Here is a 13,170-nt window from a genome sequence, read left to right as displayed (position 1 = left end):
TAACGAATGTTTGTCTATCCTTTGGTCTCCAGGACCTGTATTAGAACTAGCACGGACGACTTGAGGGCCTCATCAGGGGGACCTCGAAGTGTAAATAGAAGGTTATTCACAATTCGATCGAGATCTAGGTTAAGTTTGGTGCTTCGAGATCCAAGCACCTCGTCCCGGATACGCAAAGGTGGAGCTTGTGCAAACTTTATCCCAAGAATTGAGGTAGCCTTCTCCGGCACCGTGTCTAGCTTTGAAACCTGTACGCGAGGCGGCCCATTAAGGGTTCTTCGGCAGAGCGATGGCAAAGAAAGTAGATAATTTTTCGCAATCAAAACGGCACAGAGGGAATCGAGAAGTGATTGAGGGGCGTCGGGGAATATTTGACGGAAAGGGCGTAGTAGGGCCCGTTCGTGATTTTGACGCAGGAACATAATAACCGGAGATGTTAGGTGGAGCATGTTTTGCGGGAAGTCTTTGACTGAGTGTTCTAGCTGGTCGATCGTCCACTCATGATCCCACCACTTCTCTAGTTCTTCTTTGTCGGACCTTGTCGACGAGGCGTCGGAAGACGCATGTATTCGCGGTGACGGAACAGATTTATGTGGAGGATATGGATTTGGATTTGCCTCCGAGCTGTCCCTATTTGCTCGTGTTTGGTCACAGGTGATGGTTTCACTGGCAGCTTCTGAAGCGACCGAGCTCGAGTCTGTATATTCATCTTCTTTATCATCGCCACCTCCCTTTGAAGAGTAAGTGGAACTATGTGTGGAATATCCACTGTCAGACATTTCTAGTGGCGTGTCAGGACTAAAGGCCGAAACCTCCGGCAGACTGTGATCGGGTGTGGCGGGTATGGTATTCGTCGGAGTAGGGAGCGAGTAGCTCATTGCTGGAGACGACTGTCGAGAGATATCAACCAACTTAGGCTTTGTTTTGCTTTTTACCGCGAGCATCTGGCATGGGAATTAGTACGCTCAAGGTTTCCACTGAAGACAGGTTGGACATACCGCATCACCTTGTTCACGATTCCAGTCCGGAACAAACGGGCTCTTTTGAACAATTTGAAACTTCCTTCGATTGGAAACCTTGGATTTGCCAGCTTCGTTCTCCACCGACTCCATTGGAGCTCCCTGGAGCCATGTCTCGCAATATGAGAGACTGCTTGGGACCCAACTACCCTCACTCGAGACTGTGCCAGACCTACTCCGCTCTGCCCTCGAAGATGACCCAGAAACGTTTCTCAACCCTACCGAGTCTGCGTCCGAGCAGGTTGCAGGGGGTGACATACATCCTGAATCCGTTGTTGTAGAATTGAACTGCCCATTGCCCAACTCACATTGTTTCACAAGGTTGGAGTGTGCCATGTGTACATTGGTCGCCTCACTCGAGCACTCTTGAACGGATACATCGGTTGCAGGCGTCTGAGGAGTGCAGCGTTGACAGGAAGCTGTTTTATGGTGGCAGGTACAGTCCTCTGCTTCTCGATCGTTCTCGATTTCAGATCCTGGTTTCGAAGAGAAGTATGTAGATGCTGGCGAAGCCTGGGAGCGTTGAGTGTCAGATAATGGAGGACTCGGGAGTAGCCCGAATGTCTCTAGGGTTGAGGCCGTGAGGTTCTGGTCTGATCGCCAGGCTCGCAGTGTCCGAATTTCAGGAGGTCGTGAAATCGTCGGGGACTCTCTAGTAGAAGCTGAACCATTCTCAAAAGAAGGGGATGCTGGGAGACGAAGTTGGAAAGGTTCTTTCATCTTGCGCACCGATCGAAAAGGCGAAATAGGGGCCGTTCCGCGGTCTGCTGAACGTCTTGGCTGCGATACGGTATACTCTGACTGCTGGGCACGCGGAGATGTTGATCGGATGAAGGAGAGAGAGTTCTGTGGCTGCTGCCTCTTCCATGGTTGAACATTCGGGGAATATCGCGGAGAAGCTAGGTTACTAGGATGAGATACCTGTTCCTGGCCTGCTAGACTATAAGTTGGAACGCTCCTGTTTACATATGTCGGGACTGGACTCGCGGTCACGGTATGATGGCGTTGATGGCTATGAGCATGCCTAGGGTGCCAGCCGGCAGTTTCGTAGTCCGGAAAGGACATGGCGAATACAGTAAAGAGTCAATGATATTAGAAATATAAAGTTCGCCTGTCGACCACGTAGTATGGGTGGAAGATAGGGCGGAAATCAAAATGAAGAATTCCGAGCCAGTACGGGCGTAGATGCGGTGGAAGAGACCTTATACTACTGAGTGGTTCAAATTGCCAAACATCCCTTGGCCACCTTGCGGTGACAGAACGCCAGACATTGGGCATGCTAATCGCCCCCTTCCAGAGGAATTTTGGAACACGATCAGAGTGTAAAGGGCCGCTACCCACCGTCCTTGCATTCCAGACAGAGGCAAGTCTAGATCATTGGACAGAAAGCCACATAGAAACGTGGGTGATGGGCCTCTCAGGGCCTTGCATAGCGTCATCATCACAGAAGGAATGAGACACGCAGGATGTGCGCGAATCAGAAGGGGAGACCCCTAGAGGGGACATTGGATGGACGTCACGGTGTCTCGATTAAATCAAGCTGTTGCGCCGGGCAATCAAAAGTTGCAGCCCCTAGCTAGAGCCCCTTGCGTCGGTTGTTGTGGGTGCACTTGCATAGTGCCCATGCTTAGGCAGGGCGATTCAACCCAGGAGCATGTGCAAGAATTCCAACCGAGATGTGGCGGCTACAAATTGGGCCTCAGCTCTTTAAGAGCTTGAATTCCTCCAAGAGGCGCCCAATTGCTCAACCAGAGCCGAGTTCTTCATGAAGGCCGGCCATCGTTTGTAGCAGAGCAAGCCAGCTTCAGCAATGTTTTGCATGGTATAACCAACCTAGCCGAATAGGATTAGCACTTTGAAAATGAAGGAGTTCAGGGATTCAGGGTCTTTCCCTTCCCCAGGGTTGATGTTGATCTGATGAAGTCAATTGAATCCATTTATTGGCCCAAAAGGGATTACCACGTGACCAGATACAAACATTGCAAACAGTCTTATCGCAGAGCAAAAAAAAAAAGATATGGGCCGAACAAGATCGAGGAACGTTCTGCGAAACGACTGACTTGAATCCTATAAAGCTCCCCATGCTCTCAGAAAGCTTTGTCGCGTCGACCTTGGCGTCCGCGAAAACGCCTGTCTCCGCGTCCCTGAGGGATGTCGGAATTTGTCTTCATGAGTTTCAGCCGTCATCTACCCTACGGTCCACCTTCAAGAAGAGCTCGACTGCGCCAAATTGTTTGGCTGTGAGTGTGTCGCACGTATTTGCTGCGCAATCAGAAAAGGCAATTGTGCATGTATATAGCAGGGAAAAGGGTAATCAAGAAGCTACTGTTCCATTTCCAGAGCGCATCCGCAGCATTGCCGTTGCAGGATCCAAGAATGGCGATATCGTGGTTTTGGGCACAGAGGGTGGCCGCCTGATTTTGTGGGAGGTACGTGAATCCAATCGGTTTTGTATGAATAGGACTGACGGTATTCGACAAAGGTTTGCACCGGGCGTCAAGTTGCTACCACGGCGTCGCATTTACGCCCCGTTACCACCGTGGTGGTCGATTCCAGCTCGAACTTCATCCTCTCCGGTTCGTCGGATGCCAGCATCCATGTTTGGTCATTAGTAGACCTCCTGTCTTTCACAAAACCTCCATTAGGCCGCGACCGACAACCCCCGAACTCGCCTATCCGCACGTTCTCGAATCACCGCGCAGGCGTTAGTGCAATTGTGGTGGGCCACAGCACTAGCAAATACAATATCGCTGTTTCTGCTGCCCAAGATAATACTGCTATCGCCTGGGACTATAAAACCGGTCATGTTCTCCGGAACTTCCTTTTACCGTCTAGTGCGGCTTCCCTTGCCCTCGACCCTGTTGATAGAGCACTCTATGTGGGTTATGAGGATGGAAGCGTCCAGTCGGTAGACTTTTATAAGGACCAGCCTACCCAACATGCTCTTTATAATCCCTCACTGCAGGCAACCCCGGCGCAGGTATCTTCAGAGGAACGCTGGCTGCCACCTTCCGCTGATAGCGGCGCAGCACATGCCCTGACTCTTTCTTATGATGGCATGACCCTGTTATCGAGTCACGAAAATGGCAAGGTTTACTCCTGGAATGTTGGAAGACGGAAATACGCCTCAATAATAGCAGACTTGACACATCCGGCCACGAACATTGTTATGCTGCCTCTCGATGGTTTGTACCAGCAGGCTACCAATCTAAAGCGAGTAGCACATACTATAGTCAAGCCAAGATACGATCATGCCCTTTCAGAAAACGCCCAAGCCGCAGGCACTGTCCCCGCGGACTACGAGTTCAGCACACATTTGCTACATTCATTAGAAACACCTGCAGGGTCAGACTGGTTTATGGACGCCTTTTCTCACTCTTCATTCCCCACATCTATGCTCGAACGAGGCCTAGCTGAGCTCGCTGCTATGGGTCAACCAGAATCGAATGCAGTATCAGCCCCCTACGCCGCAATGGATGTTGATAACCCTGCGAAAGATTCCCAAATCGCCTCTCTAGGAAGCGAGATCGCTACTTTGAAGCAAAAAGCTTCTGCCAGCGATACAGCCCGACAATCCACTACTGATGAAATTACACAACTCCGCTCAGAAATTGTTAATCTTCACGACTATATCAGCGAGCTCAATGGGAAACAGGAGCATTCACATCGGGAGAAGGTCCGGCGGCAGGCACGAAAGGAGGAAAAGGCAACTCGACGTCGGGAATCCTGGTTTGCGGCGGAGAAAAAGGGGAAGAACGGTGATTCTGTACTTCGCCGAATGGAAGTCGAGGACTCTGAAACGAGTGGCACCGATGATCAAAGCAGTGACGAACAATGACACTTCTCTCCGTTACATCATTCGACGTCCGTTATTTCCTTCACGTTTCTGAATTTTTCATACAATTAGGAACGACTGGCATGTTTCAACGGTCTCCGAAGCACGATACGTAGGGCATGGGTAACATTCCACGGCGCAATGGGTTTAAAAGTTTGGATTGAGTATAGAGCTCCAAATATGATTGGGCTACCTAGCATATACACGGTGAATAATAAGGCAATGTGGTGTGCAGCAATTCTAATCAATTGCTATACTTACTGCGTTCACTTACTTTACGGCTCCCTTCATTCCTGGATCCCTATATCAACCAAGCCGGCGTAAAGTGACATCTCAATATTAGAGAGCAACAAGTTCCGCTTAACGTGTCTTTAGTTATCCCGTCTACAAATTCCAAACACGTTATAGTGTCTTTAATTAAGGGACACGCCCAATGGCTATACTCCGTACTATTGGCATGCGGGTAAAGCACTCGAGCATCTTGTGAACTCGGCCGCTGTTGAATTTTAACTAGAATGGTATACATGGCGTGGAGCACTCAATTGCTACTGTCTCGAGCCGCTTTATGCAGCAGGGGTTACAATATCAAAGTTGAGAGAATGATATCAGTTCTCAATACCCACCGCTCGCACCCCCCTGCTCTTGCACCTCACCTTCCAACTCCAGCACAATCTTGACTCCTGAGCTCGTCCCAATGCGCTCTGCCCCAGCTTCCAACATCTTGATACAATCTGCTGCAGAGCGTACACCGCCACTCGCCTTAATCTTCGTCCCCTTACCCACAACCTTTGCCGTCTCGTACATCAAGGCCACATTCTCCACCGAAGCACCCGCCCCATTGAACCCAGTACTCGTCTTGATGAAATCCGCCCCAGCCAAGCAGGAGACAACAGACCCAGCAATTATCTCATCCCGAGTCAACTGCGATGTCTCTAGAATAACCTTCAACCCAATGGGCGCCGGAGCGGCGTTGCGCACACCAAGGATATCCTCATAAACATCCATGTACTGCTTTGTCTTGACCAGCGGATACTTGAGAACCATATCGAGCTCAGAAGCTCCTAGTTCGACAGCTTTCCGTGCCTCGTTTTCTTTCTCTGAAGTCTCATACATTCCTTCGTGGAAGCCGACAACGCAGGCGACGCCTACATCGGGTGCCTGGCGCAGCTTCTTCACTGCCTGTTCAACATGGCTTAAACGGACACATACTGTTGCGAATTGGTACTTCGAAGCCTGGTCGCATAGTTCGTTGATTTGTTCTTCTGTTGCTGCTAGTGCTAACTGGGTGTGATCGATGGTGCGATTGACTTTCGCAGGTGGTGTGGCTTGTTGCTCTGAAACGTTTGATAGCGAGCTTTGGATTGTGGATATTAGGGTTTCCCACTCCGAGTTGTTCTTGGGGACAGACATAGTGAGATCGACTATTTTCTCAAGCATCTTCGAGAAAGTAAACAAAACGTCGAGAACACAAATCTAGACAGGCCATGCCCCTCTTCATGCGGAGAATGTGGAGTAACCCCACGTGATGTCTAGATCTAGACGGTTTTTTGCATTCGGATACTGCCTTAACAGGATACATGGGGAATGATACTGCTCAGGTTATTGGCAAGGCTTGCAGTAACCTCGGTAATAGTTTGGACAAAAGGAAAACTGGAAACAGATATCTACATTATGGGCCATACAAGCTGCGGCCGACAAGTCGATAATTCAGGTGTACAACAGCAGGAAAATGTAAGAATTCTTCGAATGGCAGCTGATTCTACTCACAGCTGTTGTATATCACTTAGGCAACTTGTATATCAATTGGGTATTAATTATGTTTTGGTCTTTCCTCCATCAACGATGAAAGCTACGCGGGCCGTTTCCTCTGGTTTGCGTAAAAGTACCGAACGCCATAGGTATCTTGCTCGCCCGGCCGGTATTCGCTTCTCAGCAGCATGATCCTTTGCAGGAGCCTTGAATGTCATCCACCTTTCCAAACTTTCCTGAACCAAACGATCCAAATCCGCCGCCGCCGCCGGGGCCACCTCCTCCACCACCGCCTCCTCGCGGGCCCCCTAATCCATTCCAGCGAGACCTAGTATTGTCCTTGTTTCCAGCTCTTGTGACGTTGAAAGATGAGTTCTGGGCAGCCTCGTAGGGGTCAAGCTGGGATCGAACTGTCAGCAACGACGTCGAGAAAGGGTGGAAGGTATGAAATGAGTCGAGGAAGACCGTTCAGGCAAACATACCGCGAAAAAGCTCGTAAAGTAGAGCCCAAGGAACAGATAGATATTCTCCATAAAACGTCTTATCTGGACGGAAACCGGAGGACTGTGGATAAGAGACGATATCATTAGTGATCGGCGCTGGTAGGAAAGAGCATCACTGCGGGGGGCTTGCGATGCAGCTCTTTACTTACGATTGGAGGATCTGCCCATTGTGTAAATAGACGCCGGGCTTTGAGGATGCTTTCGACGATGCCATGACAAATATGCAGTCGCGATGGAGTGGTGATGGATTAATCGGTGGCGAAGATGCAAGTTGGAGGAGATGACAGAAAGGCGCCAGGCTTGGCGCTGGCGGGCCCGTGACTTTAGTTCCTATTCCTACTTAGGATGCTATCATACGGAAGGTACAGTGAATAGAATAAGACATATACCACCTAATTAGCATGAGCAGAAATAAGTTGGACATGAATTTTCTAATTCTAGACAGATCTATATGGGTATCATAAACGCCGTTCCGCCTGCTAACATGCCATCATGAATTTAAGCCGTTTCGTTGATCTTCGGTCCTTCGATCGTGCCTCGCAACTCATCCAAATCCCGGAAACCATCTTCAACAATCCATTGCTGACCATCACTCGGCTTGTGAAGAACGTGGCAGCTCGCCCCAACTACAAGTAAGCCAGGTGGCCGTGATCCCTCAGCCTCGAATGCTTGGCAGACATGCTCTAGCGTAGAACGAATCACTCGCTGATCGCTGCAGGAAGCACGTTCGATAATGGCGCAAGGTGTTTCTACTGGCCAGAGTGTTCGCGAGCGCGGAAGACAGTCTTCTTCCACAAATGATTTTGTTAGAGAGTCTATAAGGGCGGAAAGTCGATGCAATGCCATCAAAAAGACTACTGTCTGTGTTGGCACATAAGTTGGAGGTTCTGGTGCTGCACCTTTCCTTCCAGTACCTGTGCATACCAAGACCTGGTCAGATACTCCTCTGTGGGTTGCAGGGATCTCTGCAAACAGTGGGGCGCTCAGTGCACTGGTGATGCCAGGTAATACAACAGGCGTAAAGCCTTGGGCGCGGAAAAATCCAAGTTCTTCTCCTCCTCGCCCATAAAGATACGGGTCACCTTGTTTGAGACGTAGTACCTGGTGACCTTTTTGAAGTGCATCCAAGCCCATGCGGAGAAACTCCTCTTGAGCTTGGTCAGCATTTCCTGGAAATTTTCGGGCAATGTGAACCTCTGTTCGCCGCGGGATCAGTTCTAAAACCGGCGCCGGCACAAGTTTATCGGCCAGGATGATGTCTGAGCACTGAATGGCGTTATATGTTGCCCGAGTGAGTAAATCTGGGTGTCCTGGTCCTGATCCAGCAAGAATAATTTTGCCCTTGCGCTCAGGTAACTGGGTTCCATTCGTGTCAGAAATATTCGTATTCCCTGAGCTATATTCTTGAAGTATGCCATCGATGTCCGAATCGTTGATGGCAGCTAGCCTGCGAAGTGGCCAATATTCACAGATCTGGGATAACCAGCGCATGCGGCGAGTTTTTGCGGCATTAACGTCGTCATTTGTGACTAAATTATTGAAAGTGTGTCTTTGTCCAGTAGAGTCGTCCTCATCAACATCAAAGGCCGCATCGCACAGGCCCGCAGCAAAGTCTTCTTCCCAGAGACGCTTTCTGACTGTCCCCAGCCTGTCTATGGCACTCCCGAGGTTGGGAGGAAGTGCTGATGATATTTCCCTCTTCAGTCGTGAGCCTAGCTTGCAGCCCCGGCCGGAAGTCGTAATTCCGACATGGAGCGGGCCATCGGAGTAGGTGGACAGCAAGCTGAAGGTGCAAAGAGCTGGAGCGTCTGATACATTCACTGGAATCCTGAGGCGCCGGCATAGTTTTGAGATATGAGAGCCTGTAGGTCAAGTTAGAGAAGGTCCCTATAAAATGACATTGCACGGTACATACTCAGAGGATGACTCCCACCAAGGGTGACAAAGACCATGTCCACGACATGATCAATCTCTTCCCGCCCTAGGGTCGTTAAATCACCTTCCTCAAATTCCCTTTGAATCCATTTTGCGGTCCCATTTTCAATATGTGCTGCTAAAGTGTATTGCAGGCTCTCTGAGCCAGGCGAAATGACCACTGGTTTTGCGCCTGCTTGCACACTTTTGGTGCAACGGGCTGCAGCGAGAGGATTAGCCCCAACAATTAAATGCACCTGAGAGTCCGCGTTTATTGAAGCCAGCAGCGGGATTTGGGCTGGGCTCTCTGACGATGCGTCCTTCATGGTGGAAAGCTACCACCCGAAACCAGGCTTGACGGCCCCGGTGAATTGTTCGAAAAGAGAAGATCGGGAGGGATGATCAAATGTGGTGAGAGTGCCAGGCTCCTTTAGCGATTTCTCTGTTCTTCTTGTCAAGCAGGGCGTCGAGTATAGAGTATTTAAAAGGCTGCCAACTTCTAGGTACTCCGCGGAAATAAAATAGGTCAAAGCCAATTGGCTGAGAGGCAAATCGAGATAACGGAGGGTTTGAAAACGTTTTCGATTATGGTTATTCGCGATTATGACCAGTAGATAAGCCTATCGTAGGCTATTAAGAGATATCAGCATTCAGAAGTTCAGAAGATCGAATGCAACAAAAAATGACTCCATTCAGTGCGGACCTTTCCCTTGTCCTTGTAGATTTTATACATTCTTCCGCCCAAAGCAGTTAAAACGATGGCGTGATCGCTGCAGCTTATATAACTTTGATGCCTTGTCTGTAAGGCTCTAATATAGGGTCGAATCCGTTGAGAATAAGGTAGGCAATAAAGCCGCCGCTTGGGCTCCATGAACAATTTAGGCGTCGCTCAACTATAAATGGAGAGTGCGTACAGGAGAATGAGCTTCTATTTGTTGTAGAGCACCCGGCCGCGTGGCCGTTCAGCCATAAACCGCGACGTAAAACTGGCTGCTCCACAAGGCGTAGGAAGTAGATTCAATATGAAGTGCACAAACAAAATCAGTGATACCCCAGGGTTTGATTGAGAGTTCCAAAAGTGATCCCTAGATATACACATGAGTGGTTGACACAGGGTGAAGTTGGACAGAAACAGGATCACGTGACGTGGAGCTTCGGCCAGCTCGACTGACGCCGCAAGCTCCAGATGCAATCATATCTCATCATCTCTCCAACCTCACAGGATATCACATCCACAAATTCCTGGGCGGGTTAATATTCTCTTTCTCACTCCCCGATACATATCTCGCTTCCTCGAATTTCTTGCTCCTGATACCGCCACAAATTAGCGATTACCATCATGTCCGACGGACTCTTTAAGCCGGAGAAGGACTTCTCCAAGGATGCTGACAAGCTGATTCCGGAGGCGGAGCAGCTAGCAAAGGTACAGGCTGTCGATGCTGTCTACTCAAAGGGGTCTCTGTACTAACTGCTTGGTAGTCTGATGTCCAGGGCGCGATCGACAAGCTGCTAGTGTTGGAGAAACAAGCCAGACAGGTATGACAGTCCCATCTCACTGATACATAAATGTCGTATTCTAATTGCCGTAATCCCATAGTCAAGCGATTTGGCCACCACATCTCGGATACTCATTACTATCGTCACAATCAGCAAGAACTCCGGTGACTGGAACCTCCTCAACGACCAAGTCCTACTCCTCTCGAAGAAACATGGCCAGCTCAAGCAAGCCATCACGAGGATGGTGCAGACGGTGATGAAATTTTTGGATGATACACCGAACCTGGAAACCAAGCTATCGGTTATCCAGACCCTGCGAACTGTGACGGAGGGAAAGGTCAGTGCATAGGCAGGTTTTATCCCGTCCCCCAAGTTAACGTACCTCCTAGATTTTTGTCGAAGTTGAAAGAGCTCGCGTCACACGCATCTTGTCTCAGATCAAAAAGTCCCAGGGTGATCTGAACGCCGCCGCGGACATTCTCTGCGAATTACAAGTTGAAACTTTCGGGTCGATGACGAGAAGGGAGAAGACCGAATTCATTCTCGAACAAGTCGCACTCTGCATTGAACGTGGTGATTGGACACAAGCGACAGTTTTGAGTCGGAAAATCAACAAACGATATTTCGCCCGCAAGCCGAAGAAGAGCCCGGAGGAGATCGAGAAGCTCGAGAAGGAGGCTGAGGAAAGGGAGAAGACCCGGGGACCTGACGAGCCTCCCATGGAGGTGGATGACGATGTCACGGACCTGAAGCTTCGCTACTACGAACAACAGATTATTCTTGCCAACCATGATTACAAATACCTGGATGTTTGCAAGCACTACAGGGAGGTTCTTGATACGGATTCGGTACAAGAAAACACAGAACAACTCCAAGCGGTGAGCTCGCCCGCTATCTGTCAACCATCTAAGTAGTACATGCTGATCCATCGCTTAGGCTCTCGCGCGAATTGTATACTATATCGTGCTGTCGCCATACGACAACGAACAGTCCGATCTATTGCACCGTATCCAACAGGACTCAAGACTCTCCGCGGTTGCTGTCGAAGCTCGCCTGGTAAAACTGTTTACCGTACCCGAACTCATGCGCTGGCCCATTGTTGCGGAACAGTTCGGTCCTCATCTATGCAGTACTGACGTCTTTAAACCCAAGCCGAGTCAGTCCGCGGAAGATCAGCCATACAAGAGGTGGCAAGACCTTCGCAAGCGCGTCATTGAACATAATGTGCGTGTGGTGGCGAAGTATTACACCCGTATCCAAATGGGACGGCTGACCCAGCTTCTGGACCTGACTGAGGATGAAACCGAGAAGTACATCAGTGAATTGGTTACCTCGAAGACCATCTATGCGAAGATTGACCGACCTGCTCGACTGGTCAACTTCGCCAAGCCCCGCGATGCAGACGACGTGCTGAACGAATGGAGCAGCGATATGAAGAATCTGCTAGGGCACCTGGAGCGTATTGACCATCTCATCACCAAGGAAGAGATGATGGCGCGCATCCTCCCAACCCGAGAGAAGGCCAAGGCTCGTTAATACCCAAACGATCAGGAACGTGAGGGGGCGGTAGCATATAACGGGTGTACAACTACGCAATAGTGGAAATGAAAATCATCCGCATGATTAATATTCAATTGCTAAGCGCAAGTAACTTCGTAACCATACTCTGTATATCTGAGAAAACCAAAAGCTCTATAGGTATAAGCCAAAGCCGCCAACAAATCTAGATATAAGAGGACCCATCAATACGAAACTTCTTAAAAAGGCACGTCCATATCGTTAACATCTTCCTCCTTCGCCTGATCCTTGTCCCCCTCCTGCCCTCCTTCCAAACACTCCCTAATAAACTTCACCGCGGCGTCCAAGTAAGGTCTCTGGCTCGGCAAAAAGTGACCACCAGGATGCCAAACCACTTTCCCCTCCCCCTCTGGATCCCCAGCACAAGCATCTATCAGCGCCCTACTCCTACTCTCTTCAACCACAGCATCCAACGATCCAAGCACATGCAAAACAGGCGTCTGGATCAGCGGGCTCTCATAAAACGCTCTATACCGATCCCCAGGAGACCGAAACCCACTATAGCATAGCGCAAACTTGAACGCCGGATGATTCAACTTCGCAAATGATTCCGGGTATTTGAACCCCTCAACACCCGCTGAGGACGAAGAAGATGGTGCAAACCGCGCAAATGCATCCTTCCTCTTCGACCCCTCCAGTAGCGAAACGACCATCGCAGCCATCGCAGCGCCCTGGGAAAACCCGATCACACCGTCAAATGGGCCTTCCTCGCTGAGGACCGTCGCGATTACATCAAGCCCATCCTCGAGACCAACATAGAGTGGTGGCTCTGCTGTGTTTGAGCGTCTGTACCACCCGTATGATTCGATATCGCTGTCGTCTTCGTTGGTCCCGGAGCCAGAGCCCTCTTGTGGTGTGTAGCCGGGGATATCAGCGGGGTTAAGGCGTAAAGGGCCTGTGGGATATATAGCGGCGATCTCGTGGAGGGGGAATGCCTTGGTGATGTGTTTTATCAGGGCGCGGGATTTGGCATGGAAGAGGGGTCCGGACTGGGTGTAGCCGTGCAACATGAGAAGCTTTAACGGGGGGCGGGTGGCCATTTTGGATGGAGTCGATTAGAGGTGCTCTTGCTAGG

The 13,170-nt window shown here is 49.9% G+C and overlaps 7 protein-coding genes across 7 annotated transcripts; 2 read left to right on the top strand and 5 right to left on the bottom strand.

Moving 5' to 3' along the window:
- Nucleotides 1-14: 14 nt before the first annotated feature.
- APUU_31123S (uncharacterized protein) lies at nucleotides 15-2,084 on the bottom strand (the record flags this gene model as incomplete). The annotated part of the gene is made up of 2 exons (XM_041702292.1): nucleotides 15-944; nucleotides 999-2,084. The coding sequence occupies 2 exons, from the start codon at nucleotides 2,082-2,084 to the stop codon at nucleotides 15-17; spliced, it is 2,016 nt and encodes a 671-aa protein (XP_041555092.1).
- A 1,016-nt stretch (nucleotides 2,085-3,100) lies between these two features.
- On the top strand, nucleotides 3,101-4,857 carry IPI3 (putative ribosomal assembly complex component Ipi3; the record flags this gene model as incomplete). The annotated part of the gene is made up of 2 exons (XM_041702291.1): nucleotides 3,101-3,448; nucleotides 3,502-4,857. The coding sequence occupies 2 exons, from the start codon at nucleotides 3,101-3,103 to the stop codon at nucleotides 4,855-4,857; spliced, it is 1,704 nt and encodes a 567-aa protein (XP_041555091.1).
- A 609-nt stretch (nucleotides 4,858-5,466) lies between these two features.
- On the bottom strand, nucleotides 5,467-6,291 carry APUU_31121S (2-deoxyribose-5-phosphate aldolase; the record flags this gene model as incomplete). Its single annotated transcript, XM_041702290.1, has 1 exon — nucleotides 5,467-6,291. One exon carries the CDS (start codon nucleotides 6,289-6,291, stop codon nucleotides 5,467-5,469), a length of 825 nt encoding a protein of 274 aa, XP_041555090.1.
- Nucleotides 6,292-6,783: 492 nt separating this feature from the next.
- APUU_31120S (uncharacterized protein) lies at nucleotides 6,784-7,320 on the bottom strand (the record flags this gene model as incomplete). Its single annotated transcript, XM_041702289.1, has 3 exons — nucleotides 6,784-7,002; nucleotides 7,086-7,167; nucleotides 7,256-7,320. 3 exons carry the CDS (start codon nucleotides 7,318-7,320, stop codon nucleotides 6,784-6,786), a joined length of 366 nt encoding a protein of 121 aa, XP_041555089.1.
- A 284-nt stretch (nucleotides 7,321-7,604) lies between these two features.
- On the bottom strand, nucleotides 7,605-9,346 carry APUU_31119S (putative siroheme synthase; the record flags this gene model as incomplete). The annotated part of the gene is made up of 2 exons (XM_041702288.1): nucleotides 7,605-8,968; nucleotides 9,022-9,346. 2 exons carry the CDS (start codon nucleotides 9,344-9,346, stop codon nucleotides 7,605-7,607), a joined length of 1,689 nt encoding a protein of 562 aa, XP_041555088.1.
- Nucleotides 9,347-10,359: 1,013 nt separating this feature from the next.
- On the top strand, nucleotides 10,360-12,053 carry APUU_31118A (proteasome regulatory particle lid subunit RPN5; the record flags this gene model as incomplete). Its single annotated transcript, XM_041702287.1, has 5 exons — nucleotides 10,360-10,443; nucleotides 10,500-10,556; nucleotides 10,618-10,854; nucleotides 10,907-11,395; nucleotides 11,454-12,053. 5 exons carry the CDS (start codon nucleotides 10,360-10,362, stop codon nucleotides 12,051-12,053), a joined length of 1,467 nt encoding a protein of 488 aa, XP_041555087.1.
- A 221-nt stretch (nucleotides 12,054-12,274) lies between these two features.
- Nucleotides 12,275-13,135, bottom strand: APUU_31117S (alpha/beta hydrolase; the record flags this gene model as incomplete). Its single annotated transcript, XM_041702286.1, has 1 exon — nucleotides 12,275-13,135. One exon carries the CDS (start codon nucleotides 13,133-13,135, stop codon nucleotides 12,275-12,277), a length of 861 nt encoding a protein of 286 aa, XP_041555086.1.
- Nucleotides 13,136-13,170: the final 35 nt, after the last annotated feature.

This window comes from Aspergillus puulaauensis, chromosome 3, assembly GCF_016861865.1.
Source record: "Aspergillus puulaauensis MK2 DNA, chromosome 3, nearly complete sequence".
NCBI classification, from domain to species: Eukaryota; Fungi; Ascomycota; class Eurotiomycetes; order Eurotiales; family Aspergillaceae; genus Aspergillus; species Aspergillus puulaauensis.
Note: the sequence above shows the minus strand (reverse complement) of the source record. Positions and strands in the feature narration are given on the sequence as shown.